The sequence below is a fragment of the Cryptomeria japonica genome, chromosome 2, assembly GCF_030272615.1.
Source record: "Cryptomeria japonica chromosome 2, Sugi_1.0, whole genome shotgun sequence".
In the NCBI taxonomy this organism is placed as follows: Eukaryota; Viridiplantae; Streptophyta; class Pinopsida; order Cupressales; family Cupressaceae; genus Cryptomeria; species Cryptomeria japonica.
Genome location: NC_081406.1, coordinates 44,220,623 through 44,238,790, shown reverse-complemented (window position 1 = coordinate 44,238,790; position 18,168 = coordinate 44,220,623). Strand labels below are relative to the sequence as shown.

The 18,168-nt window shown below is 33.9% G+C and overlaps 1 protein-coding gene across 1 annotated transcript in view; it reads left to right on the top strand.

Annotated features, from left to right (window-relative positions):
* The first annotated feature begins 12,755 nt into the window (after positions 1-12,755).
* LOC131075022 (oxysterol-binding protein-related protein 4B) overlaps positions 12,756-18,168 on the top strand; it is a 71,745-nt gene continuing 66,332 nt past the window's right edge. Inside the window, exon 1 of the mRNA XM_059212591.1 lies at positions 12,756-13,004. Within this exon, the coding sequence (XP_059068574.1) occupies positions 12,756-13,004 (249 nt within the window). The remainder of the gene's footprint in view (positions 13,005-18,168) is intronic.

Below are 18,168 nucleotides of genomic sequence, written 5' to 3'. Positions count from 1 at the left end.
TCTACAATATAAAGTCAAGACCTAACTATTGGAATCTTGGAGTCATCCCATTTGATCATGTAGTTTAGCACTTGGGAGGATTTTGTTCAAGAGAGGATAGAATACTTAGTATTTTATTTTGTGTTGCATAGTGCATAAAAAAACACATCAACAGAAACCATTGAAAGGTTTGGTTAAAGCCTTCGAATCACAATCTCTACGAGAAGCTATCAAGAGTGCCCAGAATTTGGAAACTTTAGTATCCAAGAATATAATTCATAAGGCACCACTTTTAGAGCAACCAAAGAAGCCTATCAATGTAACATTTTATTTACCTTGGATATGTTTTATCCTAAGTGTGATATTCCACTATTAAAAAGCTTAATTAGGTAATATTTTTACTTAGGTAGAATAAGATAATGAGTTGCACATTCTCCTTCTTTGATTGAGATTCTACTTTTTCCTTGTCACAAATTTGGAAACTTGGATAAGCAATTTCTTTTTTTGGTTTTCTACCTCTTCATGATCCTCATGGATTTGGAATCTTGGAAGCTATATATTGTAGGTTTTTCCTCGATTGACATATCAAATGAAACTATTGTGAGCTTTCATATCTTAACATACCAAGGGCTTAAGTTTGGGGACGACAGGGGGATGACAAAGGGGGCGGGGTGGGATGCAAATATATATACAACTTAAAAAATTAATTATAAAAGGATGTGTATAGAATAAGTATAACAACTGAAAATAAAACTTTGCCACACTATGTAAATTTTACAATAAATATTAAAAATATGTCAATGATTGCATTGAAATTTGAACATTAACAATGGTGGTAGAGTTTTGGAACTTTGGGAACAAACTAAGAATAAGTATAAGAATTGCAGTTGAAACTTTGGCATACTAAGTGTTTAAACTAGTCAACATAAAAAAAATGGAAATGATTGCATTAAAAATAAGAATGGTGGGTAGAGGTTTGGGGTCACTGGGTAGTGCCCCTTGTGGGGGGTTTGGGGCAGAGCCCCCATCAAGGTTAGGGGGCATTGCCAAACCTTTAATACGGATGACATTTTCACAATAATTTCACCATTTTTGTTTAGAATTGGAGTTTCTAATTGGGGGCCATGGGAGACTCATAGGCATCCTCAAGATGGTCAAGAGACTCCTTGGAGTCCCTAGGACGTCCCTAAGTGGTGCGGCAAGGGGATGTTTCCCCTAAGTATTGCATCCTGAAAAATTAGGGATTTTGGAGGGGGGAAGGGGTCCCCATGTTTCAATGGTTTCAAAAGATTCTAAGTTTTTTTTTTATCTTGTCATAAAAAAATATACTCCTCTTGCATCCTTGGATGATTTGAAAATTGAAAACAATTTGACAAAAAAAAACTAACTTCTAAAGTTTAGACTTAGTTTTCTTTTTTTATCCAAGTCACTACAACATTTCAATGATCAAAGTAGCTTTTTTTTGGTGGTTTTGAAGCATCCAAAAGGCTTGAGAAATTCAATATTATCTTTCATTCCACCAAAATTGGAGATCAAGAAGCATGCTCACAAACAAGGATTTGTTTGTAACTTAAGGCAATCGACTAGTTTTTGGGGCATTTTCAGGTCTAAAGAACCTATCATTGTGTCAAAAAGGCCCATAAGACCCCATTTTCATCTAAAACTTGTCTCTTTTGGTCGTAGAAGCATTTAAGGAAAAAAAAATCACACAACCAATGATATGCCTATACCATACATATTTGAGTTAAAATAAAAATAAAAAATTGACAAGGTTTGGAGACCATTGAACAATTTGGGAGATTGCTAATACATACACTTAATTTATAAAGTCTCAATTTGATGTACTTAATCTTCGAGAGGCCTATACAAAAGCATTTTGTAATTGCAAACTAAGATAAATTTCCATTTTTGGTAGTTTTCATCATGGATTATGGTATTAAATTCTGACATTCTATTGTCAAGATAAATTCAGAGAACCATTTGTACTCGAAACAAGGGATAGTGAAAAATTACATTATGTAGGATCTCCGACCCTATCTCATTGAATTCATTCCTACACCAAGTGACTATGAACAAAAGCATAGGTATTTAACAACAATGACATGGTCCATGGACTAGTGATCCTCCTCTTGATACTCCATCTACAAATGAGAACACCTCTTATACACGTTGCTACTTCAGAATTAAAAGTTGCTTCTTCTAGAACTTTCCATGATTCTTTGCAATAGGATTATATGTCTTCTAGATTCACCCCACTAGGACACATTCCTATCAAGCATCTTTACTTTTTTGAAAAGTAGACCACATTTCAGATCTAGATGACACCATAATGACTTTGATTTCCTCTTGCAAGATATTCCTCCATCATGTATTGCTTCATCGAAGTTCAAATTTGCTTCTTCAAGGGCTCTCAATGATTCTCTATATAGGATTCTTCATGTCTATGAGATCCACTTCATTGGGAGGCCTACTTAAACATTTCACATCTGTTTGTGCACTCTCACCTTTCAAATATTGATGAAACAATTGAGAATATTTGTCTTCTCATTGATGACAACGCCCATCGAGTTACATCGTCTCCCATTGTAAATTCACTTGTTCTATCCCCACCATATCATGCAACATGACACATTCTATTTCACATTAATTAAGGTCTCACACTTCAATGATTGTAGTCCTTGAATCTTCTATGGAACAATCATAGCTTAACATCAACATCAAGACACATGAGTCGCTTCAAAAACCATACATCTGAATTCCTTTCTACATTCCACTTGAATGGGAATTCAACAATTTGACAACTCAATATTTCCATATTGTGAAAGGAAGGTGCATCATTTGTTGCAAATGAACCTACTACAACATTCATCATTCAACATTTTGCATTGCTTTTCTCTCTTCTTTGTGGAGGCACCAACTTTAAGGGATGGGGTGGGTCTATATTATCCTTCACATATGTCACTTGGGATGGAGTTTTGTCTTATGGATTTTCTAGTCTCTACTTCGAGAGGGTACACTCTTTTGGGGTTATTTCATATTTTACATGGATACCTAACCTTGTGACCCATTTCTTCTTACCTCAATTGCACTTAAGGGGGTGTGCCAATGTACCATTTTATTCACCAAGTGGATATGTTTTATCGTAAGTATGATATTGCATTTGTTTGTTTAGTTTACTTAAGTAATTTCTTTTAACTTGAGATAATGACTTGCACATTCTCCTTCTTTCATAGGATTATGTTTTTTTCCTTATCCTCAAAAATTTGGAAACTTGGATAAACAATTCCTTGTCTTTTGGTTTTCTATCTCATCCTCATCTTCATCCTCATGGATTAAAAATCTTGGATATCGAGTGAAGATATTGTGAACTTTTTCATTTTCTCTCTTATGAAATCAACTATGTTATGCTATTTTGATTTTATTATCATTTATATTTAACAATTTTAAAAATGTTATCACTTACATTAATTTCTAGGCTAATATTTATTTTGTAGATTCTAATAGAATTGAATACCATGTCCAAACAATATCTAGTATGAACTAGTTAGTTACAGGCTAGGTTCCAAGCATACTTGGTAACACAATTTTTGAGCTTGTGTTTGTTTATGATTTAATGATTGATGCATCTAGCTTTGCTACGCATCTACTTTGAATACAATGAGAGGGTGATTTTGTCTAAGCCAAGAGACCTTGCTATCTAATATCACCCAAGAAAGATACTGATATTTTACATTGGAAATATAAGCCTTTTGTAAGTATAATTCAATGAATTGTGATAATAACTTAAAATGAAGTGAATTAAAATTTGATTGAGTTCCCCATTGTATTTTAACAAATCACCTAGGAAGATGTTCGTTCCTAACAATTTCCAATTCTCTTTCCAAAAGGATGAAAAAGAAGAGAAAGGAACTAATTAATGTTGGGACAGAATTTAGAAGACCTATGTTTTGTGTCTGAAAGCTACTAGCCTAGAGAGCATGGAAACAATCTGAAGTCATGGGAGAGAGTTTCAGTTCTATCTCCAGAAATTATGTCCAGTACTCTTGTATTGAATTTTTAAATCCTTCTAAGTTTAAATGTTCACGAGGAAACTCTAAAATTTTAATAAAATACATAAATGAAAACCAATTTTGTTTTCATCAGAATACTTTTGAAAATCACATCACCTCAGTAATTCAACTGTAACAATAAGATTGCATACAAAGTGCAGGTTTGCTATGAAACGTGTTAAAAGGGTTAAATTGTTTCAATTAATACAAACACTAGAACTATTAAACAACAATAGCTTGTTGGTAATCAAGATTTTGGACTATACCCACATTTTACACCTTTTCATACAGTTACAAAGAACATAGAAAACATGTACGTGGAAATACAAATTCCAACATATGTAAAAATACAACAATCTAAATAAGAATGGGAAGCATGTGGAGAATGGTTAAGACATGCATAAATAAAAGGAAAACAAAAATCTCTCAATGTGTATCACAAACAAATCAAGGAAAAAAGCTTTTAGGCAGGGGACCAATATGATCATAAAAATTTCAAAACTTCCAAAGTATAGAGCATTTGAGATTTTACAGAGAATGCTCTAATTCATCTTTATTCATGATGAGGAATATTCACAACTTTTGCAGTCGCACCATGGTGTTGTTCGTGTTGGCTCTGTTGGACCCTGCAATTAAGATTCAATATACGTACATTATTCAATAAGATTAACTATGCAACCTAATGAAATATTGAAAAGTGTGTTATCTTATTGAGCTTCGCTTTGTTTCGAGAATAGTTTAATATTCTCTACTTAACAGGGCCAACCACATGAAGGTGGAAGTTCATTTGGCCCCTCCTCCCCCTCCCCCCCCCAACATCACTCTAAATTCCCCGTTAACATCTAACATTCATTCATTCTTTCATCCATTATTAAAATATAACATTCATTCATTATCACATAACGTTCATTGACACATAAAATTCATTAACTTTCATTAACACGCAACATTCATCAATAATCATCAACACATATCATTCATGAACATTCATTAGCACATAATTACATTCATTAACACATAAAAATCAATCATTATCAAATAAGGTAGATTACAATCATATCTTTCTTTGTTTTTTTTTTGAAGCTATGTAAAGTCTAAGTGGAGCATCGTCTTCTTCATCATTTCCCCCATCTTCGGATGTTCTGCCCTCTTCTCATGCTCTTGATGTATGCCTAGTCCTATACAAAGGATGAGGATGCTGAACCAAAGGGGGGTCCTCTGCAATAACAAAGAATTGGGTTAAATTCAAAACATTTTTTTATTATTGTTACAAGTATTTCATTAATTTAAAGAAAACCATTACACTCTTTACCTAATAGGGCCACATCATCTTCCACATCATTTTGTCTAGCCTCAACCTCAACGTGTTGAACACCCTCTAGATCCCTTGGAGTTGAAATACGAAACGTTACATTAATCAATACACGAATTGCAATTAAATTTGTTTAAAGGAATAGCAGTGGTCCTCTTTACCTGAGTCGGGAACATCACGTTCCTGATGTTGTCTACTCGGATCATGCTCCACTTGGTCACCACCGACTACATGCTCTAAAATATTAACAATAAAGGTTACATTAATTACTGTAGACACCTAAAATTGTCATGTCTAATTAAATAAATATTTTATTTATTTAATTATCTAAGCCTAATTCTTCTATTAATTAAATAAATCTTTATTTATTTAATTAATTCATTTATTCTCTTCTAGCCTTATTTCTCATTTAAATAAATACATTTATTTATTTAAATTATCATTTTCCTAAATTAAATAAATATTCTTATTTATTTAATTATCCTACTTCTTCTATTAATTAAATAAATCTTTATTTATTTAATTAATTCATTAGCCTTTTCTACCTATGACACATGTCATTCATCTCTTAATTCATACACTACCTACCCCTTTCATTATTTTATTATTTCTTTTACCTACCCTCTAATCACAGCCGACCTCCTTTTACACCTCTCAATCTTATCCCTCCATTTCTTATTGTGTCTTCTATATAAGGAGATGCTTCCCTCATTATCAAACCCTAATGACTTGATCAATTGACTACACTACGATCCTACATGCAACCACATTCCATTCTTTGTTGAGCTCTTGTGCATATAAAATCTGAGAGAAAATATATCAAGCAAGATCAATGGAGATAGGAAGAATGGAGATCAAAACCCTATTGGACATGTGATGGTATAATCTTTGTGATTTCATGTGATTTGCATTGTCTTAGGTAATCTTCATATGTTATGGTGGATCTTTGTTGATTGTTAGGCTAGGGTTTTGTGGTTGAATTCATTTAGCCTTTCAATATTGTTATTATTGTTATCCATTTTCACCATATACAATTACTACACTAATTTTCAATTTAAGATGTTTAATTGTATTAATAATTACATAAAAAAATTTGAATAGCAAATGAATACCTCCACTATTAGGATGCACATCCGGACCTTCATGTACAGGTTCTGTTCCACAATTATCATGCTACATTCCAATGTCACGCGCAGTGTTATCATTGCTTGCTTATTTAAAAAAAATATAGTCACTTTATGTTGAAACTTAATGTCACGAATCGTTTTATTTAATAATGTGCAATTTAAATATTTAATGTGATTTTGAAATTAAAATAGATTAGATCATTCATAATCTAGTGTGAGGAAATATTGCATGTATTTTAATTCCTACAATTGATATGAAATTCGACATTTAATGTTATTTTATTTGGGTTTGTCAATATTGATAAACTATCGAGTGCAAGCGATGCAGGATCAGGTGAACGAGGTCGAAGGTGAGAACGCGAATCAGGTAGAGTTGATTTTAACTAAATGACTTCGATGGAAAAGGGAATCTCTCACACACCACAGTAGAAAAGTTTGTTTGTGCAATTGTGACTTCATCAATGTATGATTTTGTATTAGAAACAAAATGATGTGAGTAATTGGTAATCGTTACATTGATTTCGTTTATAAAAGTGAAAATTAGTTTGCTATTTAGAGTTATGAAATTTATCGACTTAACATTCTTTATTAAGATGATTTAATGTTTCTAGAAAAAGAGAATGCAAATATAATTTTATTTATGATTGATGTATTTACAATTATATGGAATTTGTATGCATGAAATTTCGATAATTGTTTTATAATTTGTCTTATTTTAAAGTGATTAAGATAAAAAAAAAAATTCAATTTGAAATATTATGTTTCAAATATTCATGTATATGATTTAGGATTATATATATATATATATATATATATATATATATATATATATATATATATATATATCATCATCTTTATTTTAAAATATTTTTAAAAATAGAAATAAATAAATTGGACGTTTAATATATATAAATATACAATTAATTCATATATATATCCTAATGTTTTAAGTAGGTTTTCTTTTTAATTTTTTTAAAAACCATATTATAAATATATTATTATATATTATTGTTTTATTAAATATGTTAATAGTAAAAGGTGGCGGGTTGAAAGAGTAAAACAACTGTTAGAAGCCGATGGTAGAGTTGTTTTGGTTGGCTTGGTAGTCAACTTCCTCCACCCACAGTAGCTATTGTCGAACCGATTAAATAGGTCAAATCACGATAAGAGACTTAACACTCCCACGACCCTTGGTGGGTGACTTGGCATGTAACCCCAATCCTCGGTGAATTAGCTGACAAGTCGGCAGATAACTTAAACTCCTCTATGATCCATGGTGAGAGGTGGTCGAGTTAACTCTCCACGATTGTAGAGAACAACAATCAAAGGCCAAAGGACCTATAGACGTGTCGACAAGCAGGTAACTAAGAGGTAGGAAGATCTGCAACTGATTATCATGCTTAGTTGGTTAAACCAAACTCTTGCTAGGTTAGGGAAAGGAGTAGACATGGAGGATAGGTGTTAGAGATCTATCAACCTTAGAAGCCAGCCTAATCAACAAGTATGCAAACAAGTAGAGTTCTAAATCATTAGAACTAAGGGAACCTTTAGTGTGTAGGAGAGGTGTCGAAGTCTTAGCTAAGTCAAAGCCAAAGTTTTAGCAACTAATGTAGATGGAAAATAGTATAAGTAATAGCAAAGGTTCGAGAGGAAAGACACTCATTCCTTCATTCATTTTCACAAGGAGAGAAGAGCGATAATTTCTTGAAGGGAAGGTTAGAATAGAAGAGAGGAGAAGATATTTGGATATTTTCATAGAGAGTAAGAGATAGAGATAGTTTGATATAGAGATAGGAATAGTTGGAGAAAGAATTGCGAGGTGTGGAACTACTTGACAAAAGAGCGTTAAGGTTGAAATCTTACAAACCACTCCAAGTTTTCAAGAGGTTAGAATTCCTTGTTTATGGTTTTATTTGTTATATTTGGTAATAAATGTATAGAAATGGAAGTTTAGATAATAGTTATGAATGTCCAAATGGGTAGCAATTATTATTATTTTTATTTGAAATGCTTTGTAAACCATTGTGGAATAGAAGAAAAGAATTTAGAGAAAAGATGTTGTTAATATCGTATTTTGTCCAACAATAATTAGTTCTAATTCTATTTTAAGAATGTGTTTACGTACTTTTGGTTATATATGAGATTAATTTCATGCATGTATAACACCTTCTTTTGCATGTACCTTATTTAGTCGAAAGATTGATTTTAAGATTATTGCTTATGAAAGTTTATCGATTTCCAAAATATGAAAGATTGTCTTCGATAGATATATTAGACAAGTAATGATTAGTAAGGAAAATGGTATCTCTATTTTTGTTTTAAAAGAAAGATTGTATTCTCAATGGAATTTGTGTTTGAGGGAACCAAGCTAGGGTTAAGCTTGAGTTAGAAAATTTACCTTTCGGGACGGGTGTCGAATGTGGATGTTTTTAGGGAGAATAGTTGCTTTTTCCAACTATTATTTTGTTGTGCATGGCATATACTCGGTCGAGTTATTGTTTGAATTATCCGTAGAAAATGATGGAGATTCCTTATTTATGCTCTCTACCACATCCTAGTATGATAGTGAATGCTTGTTTCTTAGAATGAAGTAGAAAAATGAAAATGCATATATTATCTAGGCATGCACCAGATTCCCTCTTGCTTTCGAATTCTTTGGTTAAACCAATTCGTGTAGGGTCAGGTATTCTTGATTGACCAAGAATTTTGGGGAAGCGCAAGCTTCAAGGTTGGGTGGAAAAAGTGCCTGATTCTTGTTCTCGTCTACATTCAAGGGACGGAAGGAAGCGACTCAGACTAAAGATCGACAGATGCATCTTCTTATATATTCTTAAGGCAATTTGGAAGCCTAAGTAGGAAATAAGAACTTCTTAGTATGAAATTGTATTATTCATTTGCCTTATAATGAATGCTTTTATATCCATATTTGATGTTGGCTTATATATTGTATAAAATATGCTTAGAGATTGAAATTTAAGTTTATTTATGAATAAGAGTAGTTTAGGTTTAGATCCTAGATTGACGTCTTTACATTTTGGTATCAGAGCCTAGGTTTATAACACTAGGACCTATATGAGTCACTTCGCTAAATAAATCTAGAAATTAATAGCTTTATGTTTAAACATTACAGAAATGGTTTGTACCAAGTAGACAGCGCAAAAGTCAGTAGCAGGGTATGCCCATTACCTGAGGGTTAAAAAGGATCCTCAATCACCTGTCAAGCTGGTTTTGGATGATGCCCCTTTTGAAGTGAAACCAGTCCCAGAAGAAAGTGTTGTAATACCTTCTGAGAAGAATATTCCTGTAAAAGAAAAAGAGCCTGAGTTAGAATACTCACCTATAAGGCCAATAGTGATCAGTTCTGAAGAATCCGAGGAGTATACTCCTCTAAGTGATGATGAATCTGAGGGCTATACCCCTCTGAGTGAGACTGAATTGGAAGGATACACCCCATTAAGTCCTAATGAGTCGGAAGAATCCACTCCCCTGACTCCTCCCGATGAGTGATGTAACGTGTTACAACACTTCTATAAAAATGTCTTTCCTTCTTTTACCGAATAAGGATGTAATCCCCTCTACTATCAAATAAAGATGTATTCTCTACTATTATCAAATGAAGATGTGTTCTTTTCTATTAAAAATTGTGTTTTTCTTGATGATATCTATAGGTACTTTGAACCTAACTTATATTGTAAATTGGAATGAAGTAGAGTGAAATTATTTGATATTGTTATATTTTAAATTTATATTGTTTTCCTTAAATATTCAATAGGAGTATTAAAACTCTCTAGTTGTTTTATAAGGCTATAAGCTAGGGAATATTATAAAAGTTACGAAAGACGTAACATTGCAAATATGTCTCTTATCGCTAAGAATTATCAACATCTCCCTGTTGCAGAATTAATAAATAGAAACGGCCTCAAGAACCCCAAGGGCAGGGTCAAGTAATGGAAATGAAAGGTTAGATCAAATTCTTGACCTACTTAATCAGCAAAGTGCAAGGATGAATGATCTCGATCAAGAGGTTCGAAGGGTCGGAGAAGTCCAACAGGAAGCCCCAAGGGTTGAGGAGTAACTCGACAACCAAGCCAGAATAGAAGAAGAGTTGGCAAAGGATTTGAAAAGGATAGCCCCGCCAAAGTTTGATGGAAAAACAATTGGCGATGGTGCAGAGGCATGGGTAATTGAAATGGAGAAATATTTTGGTCTCCGCAACATGTCAAATGAAACCAAGGCAGTTTAGGCTACTTATCAGTTGTCTGGTGAAGCTGCTACTCAGTGGGACAATGAAAAGTCAGAAAGGAAACTACAACCAAGAGAGATCACTTGGGATTTGTTTTTACAATCCTTCAGGAAAAGGTGGCTTCCACAATTATTCTTCAACAAGAAGATGACAAAATTTCAAAACCTTACTAAAGGTAGTATGTCAGTAACACAGTACTGGGAGAAATTTACTAATATCCTTAAGTATGTTCCGCAATACTAGATGGATGAAAGGTTCCGCATTCGGAAGTCCATTTTGGGTTTAAGAACCCATATAGGAGTGGAGGTGGATATCCATAATCCATTAACTATGGTGGAGGTATTTGAAAAGGCAACTAAGCAAGAGCAGAAGTTGCAGCAGTTGGGGAACCTCCGAAAGAATGAGAACAACTGACCAAATTTTGGGAATAGAAATTTCCAAAGGAACCACAATGGCAACAATCGACAGATAAGAAATCTTAAGAGGGGACCCAACACCCAGGAAAAAGGAAGAGCGAATCAGGATGGAAATAAGAAAGAAAACAATAACACCAATGCTCGACAGAATATGGAAGGTCAGGTGGCCATCCTGGTCCTAGGGATGGGTGTTATAATTGTGGAGGGAGTCATTATGCCTCCAATTGTCCACAACATACCCCAGCACAGAGAGGAGCATATCAGCAAGGAGCCCCTCAACATCAGATTCACACTGCTGTCGACAATCGTCAAGCTTATTTCCAAGCCGCACCTATCCAAATTACGGGTAAGCTCTTTGGACAAACAGTTTCTATTTTAATAGATATGAGAGCTACTGAATGTTTTATTGATCCACAAGTAGTTTCTAGAATATCTGTTAAACCTGGTTATATTTCAAATTCATGGATGGTTCAGTATGGAAATCAAGTAGAAAAGAGGGTAGATACTTGTCTATTTTGCAGTGAATTAGAACTTCCTAGTTTCCAAACCCAAGTTAACCTTTATGTTGCACCACTAGGATCATATGATGTGATCTTAGGTATTAATTGGTTGACTGAACATAAAGCCATAGTGAACTGTGAAGATAAGGTCATTAGTTGCATGGATGATTTTGGGAATTCCATTGAAGTTTTCGGGTCTCAAAATCCTCTTGAATTGAGATACATTTCGGCAATGCAACTCAAGAAGGCCCAAAGAAAAGGATGTTCCATCATTGCCGTCATGGTTAATGATTTGAATAATGTAGAGAAAAGTCCTACAGATTATCTTGTCCTTGCAGAGTTTCTAGATGTCTTTCCAGAAGATCTTACCAAGTTACCACCTAAGAGAGAGTTTGATTTTTCTATATAACTCTTACCTAGAATGGAGCCGCAATCTAAGGCTCCATATAGAATGATAACAATAGAACTGTATGAGCTTAAGGCTCAATTGCAAGAATTGCTAAGGCAAGGTTTTATTAGACCAAGCGTATCCCCGTGGGGTGCACTAGTGATCTTTGTAAAGAAGAAAGATGGTACTTTGAGGTTATGCATTGACTATAGGATGTTGAACAAAGTAACTATCAAAAATAGATATCCTCTACCAAGGATAGATGAATTATTTGATCAAATGAAAGGTGCATCTGTATTCTCCAAGATTGATCTTCGATCCGGATATCATCAGTTAAGGATTAAAGATGAAGACATTCCTAAGACTGCATTTCGAACAAGGTATGGGCACTATGAATTCACAGTTGTACCATTTGGTTTAACTAATGCCCCAGCAGCATTCATGAACCTCATGAATAGTATTTTTAGAGAATACTTGGATGACTTTGTTTTAATATTCATTGATGACATATTGATCTATTCTAAGAATGAAGAAGAACATAAGAAGCACCTGAGGATAGTTTTGTAATGATTGAGAGATCGTAAACTTTATGGGAAATTCTCTAAGTGTGCCTTCTTTCAGGGAAAGGTGCAATACTTAGGTCATGTCATATCCGCCAAAGGATATTCAGTTGATCCTACAAAGATAGAAGCAATAGTAGATTGGCCAACACCCCGGAATGTTTCAAAAGTTTGAATTTTTATGGGACTTGCTGGATATTATAGAAAATATGTGGAAGGGTTTTCCAAGATAGCGGCACCAATTACCTCACTTCAGAAAAAGGAAAAAAGGTTTGAATGGACTGAGAAGTGTGAGGAATCATTTCAACTCCTGAAGCAGAAATTGACAACAGCACCAGTATTAACAATACCAGATCCCAACGGACATTTTGTAGTAAATACAAATGCCTCGAGTGAAGGTGTGGGAGCAGTGTTGATGCAAGAAGGAAAGGTGGTTGCTTATGAATCATGAAAGCTAAAGCAATATGAGATGAATTATGCTCCGCATGATTTAGAACTACTAGATATTGTGCATGCATTACAAATGTGGAGGCATTACCTTTTAGGGAAGCCTTTTGAGCTTAAAACGGATCATTTAAGATTGAAGTATATTTTTACACAACCTAACCTAAATGCAAGACATAGAAGGTGGCTTGAATTTCTAAGTGAGTATGACTTTGGTATTGAATATATCCAAGGGAAGGAAAATAGAGTAGTTGATGCTCTCAGCAGAAGAAGACACCTATCTGCAATGGTTACAACAAGGACAAATTTGAAGCAACAAGTGTTGCAGAATCTTTCTGAAGATGAACATTATTTAAGAGTTAAACAAGCCTTGGAAAGAGACTCTTCAGACCATCGCTATGATGGATATGAGATAGAACCAGAGGGTATTTTGAGATACCAAGGAAGGATGTACATACCAGAAGGGGGAGAGTTGAGGAAGTTGATCTTACATGAGATGCACAATACACCTTATTCAGGACACCCTGGAATAACAAAGATGGTAGCTGATTTGAAAACATTGTATTTCTGGCCTAAACTCAGGGAAGAAGTGGTTGAGTATGTAGTACAATGTCTGGAATGTCAAAGAGTAAAAGCTAAAAATGTTCATCCAGCAGGACTTCTATTCCAACATGTTATACCAGAATACAAGTGGCAGGTAATCAGTATGGATTTCATCCAAGGATTACCAATGAGTAAGAATAAGCATGACACTATCTTAGTAGTGGTGGACAAGTTTACTAAAGTTTCACATTTCATACCTGGTAATCTAAAAGATGGATCATTTGTTCTTGCCAAGAAATTTGTGCAAGAAATTTTTCGGTTACATGGAGTTCTAGAAACTATAATATCTGATAGGGATACCAGGATGACTTCCAGATTTTGGACAACATTGAATGCAGCATTGGGAACAAGGCTAAATTTTAGCTCAGCATATAATCTAGTGTGAGGAAATATTGCATGTATTTTAATTCCTGCAATTGATATGAAATTTGACATTTAATGTTATTTTATTTGGGTTTGTCAATACTGATAAACTATCGAGTGCAAGTGATGCAGGATCAGGTGAATGAGGTCGAAGGCAAGAACACGAATCAGGTAGAGTTGATTTTAACTAAATGACTTCGATGGAAAAGGGAATCTCTGTCATGCCCAAACTTTTTGGGCAAAACACAGACAACAATTTTTTTTTTTTAAACACTAAAAGCACATGCAACCATTGCTTAAATAGCTATGACAACTTAACATGTTGTCCCAAACGGATTATTAATTGGAATTAAATACTAACATAACCTCTACGATGATTGCTATTATCAAGTGGAATGAATAAAATTTATAAGGGAATATTAAATTCACTCACAATTCCCTGTCATTTCAGTTGCATCTATTAGTACTTATTTAGACCCATTTCTACTAAATAGACACTAATATAATGCTTGGTTCGATATCGATTATTTACTATATACCAACACTATTACTATTTCACTGCATTAATATTACCTAATTGAGCAGATACAATTAAGGTGTCAAACATCATTAAGTTAATTAAATTGTCTGATGAAAGACTCCACTCAGGATAATAAGGTTCGTGTGGCTTAGTCCATAAATTTTATTTTAGAGATTATATTTTTACGCCCCATTTGTATTCTCTCAAATTAATTATTCAATTAACTATATTAAATTATTCCACTTATTTATAAAAAAAAAAAACATTTAGATCTCTAAAATGTAATTATATAATTTGAATCAAGTGCGGAACACTAAAAGACCTATTTATTATCTCATCGACTTTAATCAATGAATTAATTTAGTCAATTAATTGTCGTAGATAAAATCAATCTTCAATACGTATATCAGGTCTAAAATTCATTTTACTCAATAAAAATGTGCTTAGATTAAATCGACTAAAGGGTCAATTTATTTCATAATGATTATTTACCTATAAGTTTAAGCCTGGAATGGCCTAAGTTTAGGTGGATTAAATAACCCCTTATAGTCAAAATAACTTGTAAGGTTATTATAAGATCCTAAGTAATTAATCTCCAAAAATAATTATTAATTTTTTTTTGAAAAAAAAACATCATATTTAATGTCTATACAATCAGCCCTAAAATATGAGTGTATCAAGTTAATATTTTACCTAAGGTATCAATAAAATATTTAACCTTACCCATTAGACCATAATAAAATACCCTTTTTACAAATATGAGTGCTTCAATTAAATAATTAACAATATCTTTTTTATATATATACCTAATTAATTTATAATCCCTCTCAGATTTTAATTCTCTTCCCTATTTTTTTAATTTTGCCCTAACCCTAACCCTATTTCGGGTTAGGGCTTTAACTATGGTTTTATTTTTTTTATTTTTTTTCTTTTCGAAAGTGTGTGTGAGTGTTAACTGTGCAGGGTTCGGGGCGGCGGCCATGATGGGGTTTCAGCGGTGGAGGAGGAAGTGGTGGCGCGGGGTTTCCCCAGCCGCCACTGTGTGGACACACAGTGGCGGCGGCGTCGGGTGCCACCCACTATGTGCTCACACAGTGGCGGCCGCGGGGCTATCCACTATGTGGACACACAGTGGTGGCCGCGGACACCACTGTGTGTCCACACAGTGGCGGCCGCGGGGCTATCCACTGTGTGTCCACATAGTGGCGGCCGCGGGGCTATCCACTGTGTGTCCACACAGCGGCGATCGCGGGGGCCGTCCACTGTGCGTCCACACAATGGAGGCCGTGGGCGCCACTGTGTGTCCACACAGTGGTTCGGCCCCTTCGGCTCTCTTCCCGCCCCCCCCCCCCCCCCCCCCGAGATTTCATTTTGCTTGGTAAAAATTTTTTTTTTATATATATAGAATTTTTTTTTATAAAAATAAACTTAAAACTTAAAACATTCTTTTGCTCATTTTTATTATTTTTTTTTTTTTAATTTATTTATTTGGTTTTACAATGTAACAAAATACTTTTATTTTAATGTTGATACTAATATATATATATATATTGTGTATACACAATCTCTTTTATATATATATATATTTTTTTTCTTTTTAAACAGCATGATTATAAAAATATGATTTATTACAATGTATATTCTTTTTTTTTTTGTAAAGAATAGTCCATTTAAATCTAGATGTTAATTTCTGCAAACAAGTTAGATGTCCGAATTAAATTAATTTATACAGCAACTATGTTTTTAGACTAGAAATTATTGAAATAAAACTTAGAAATGTTCATACTAATTTTTAGATTTGCCTTCTTCCGTTATGTATCTGGCAGAAATAAATAAATTGGTACAACAACTATATAATAAGATATTATTTAAAGTAGATTGACCATTTAGCTTTAGATTTGATTTTTTTGTAACCTATATAAATGACAACATTCAATAATCTTAATAGCAATTAAATGTTTTATTAATTAATTTTAACCTTAGAGATAGATATACTATTTTTGGTTTTTATTTTCTGCAAATAGTTTAGATAACGGATTTAAATAAACTAAATTTAACATGTCCATGTATAAATCAAATGTTTTATTACCAACCTACTATGTGCATGCAAAACCAATTCTATTTCTTTTCAAATAAATTGTTTCAAATGCCTAAGGGAAATCACAATTTTCTTTCTTTTTAGAACATCCTATCCACAAAAATATTTATTTCAAACTTTAGGAACTAGAATCAGAAATAATCATTTTCTTTCCTGCAATATAACTTAAATGACTATTACAAATATTTAAATCTTATCTCCAAGATACTCTTGTCACTTTACAAATAGGTCTCTCATTTCAAATAAATGCGGAAAATACTAAATACATATCCAAATATTTTTCTACAACAACCATTTCCAGCCACTTCTACTTGTCCTGCTATTTTCTTCTAACAACCTGCAATTACAATCAAAGAGATGACCATGGAGTGCTCACCTCCCAGCCTAGGCTAACTAGTAGCCACCCCCAAGCTCAAAGAACCAAGCCCTAGACAGGTAACACACATGCAAACACAAAAGACAAGGGAAAAACACAATCTCAGACACAATCCCAACCCGGCTACACTGCACCACACATTGTGATGTCTTTTCAAGGGTGGTAGTGGACCAAGTACCTTGAGGAGACTGCAAGTATGGTAAAACATATAGCCACCTCATGGCAAACCAAAACATAAAGCCACCTCATGGCAAACCAAATACATCAAGTATAACAACCCCACATTCCTTATGCCCCCCAAGGCATTCATGCCTTATTTCCCTCCTTATGACCCCCAATGCATAAACAAGCCATGCAGCAAGGGTCACATAAATTCTCTTGTGATCGCTCTCATAACGAGAGTCTCTCACTCGAGGGCTGTCACTTCTACCACCCACAAGATTCCTCCTCTCTCCCAAGAGTAGGAGGTCTTGATTACTCCCAAAACACATACATTGCATAAACACAAAATACCAAATAAATTTCCAAGAAATACATGTACAAAAAACTAGTCTTTTACACAAACATTTCTTTCAAAACACATGCAATAAGAAATCATTATAAGAAAAATACAACCAACCTTAAACTGCCCAAAGGTATGCTAGTTTTGTTGTGGATGAGCAGCCCAATTCCACGGTTCTTCTCTTTCTACCCTTAGCCAAATTCTCAATCCAAAAATCTATCTTTTTTTTTTCAAAATTCTTTTGTCTCCAAAAATGGAGAGTGGGTGATTACCCACTAATTTTCTAATTCTTTCTTAAGAAGCCCATTGTGAGAGTTCTCACAAGTTTCTAAAAACTAAAAAGGAAGGTAAGGTAAAATGGGAAAGGGAACTCTCATTCGCAAAGGAAGGTTTTCAACTTAGTTCAAGTCTTCTGGTTCAATTTTCGCACAACTTAGAAAAGTCAATTTTTTTAGGGTGTCTAAAAGGTCACATGGGAGTAGAAACTTGCCTAAAATTACCCCTAACCCTTAGGTATACCTTATGGGCTTTAGGAAACCCTATTAAACTACCCCTAGGTGTCCATTTAACCCTTTTTTAACCCCTCTAAAGTTTATTTTCGGGTCAAACCTATGTTGACCATCCCAAAGATTCTTTACCCAAGGCATTTATGACATCACATTACATTAATTGAAAAAGGCTATAGTTA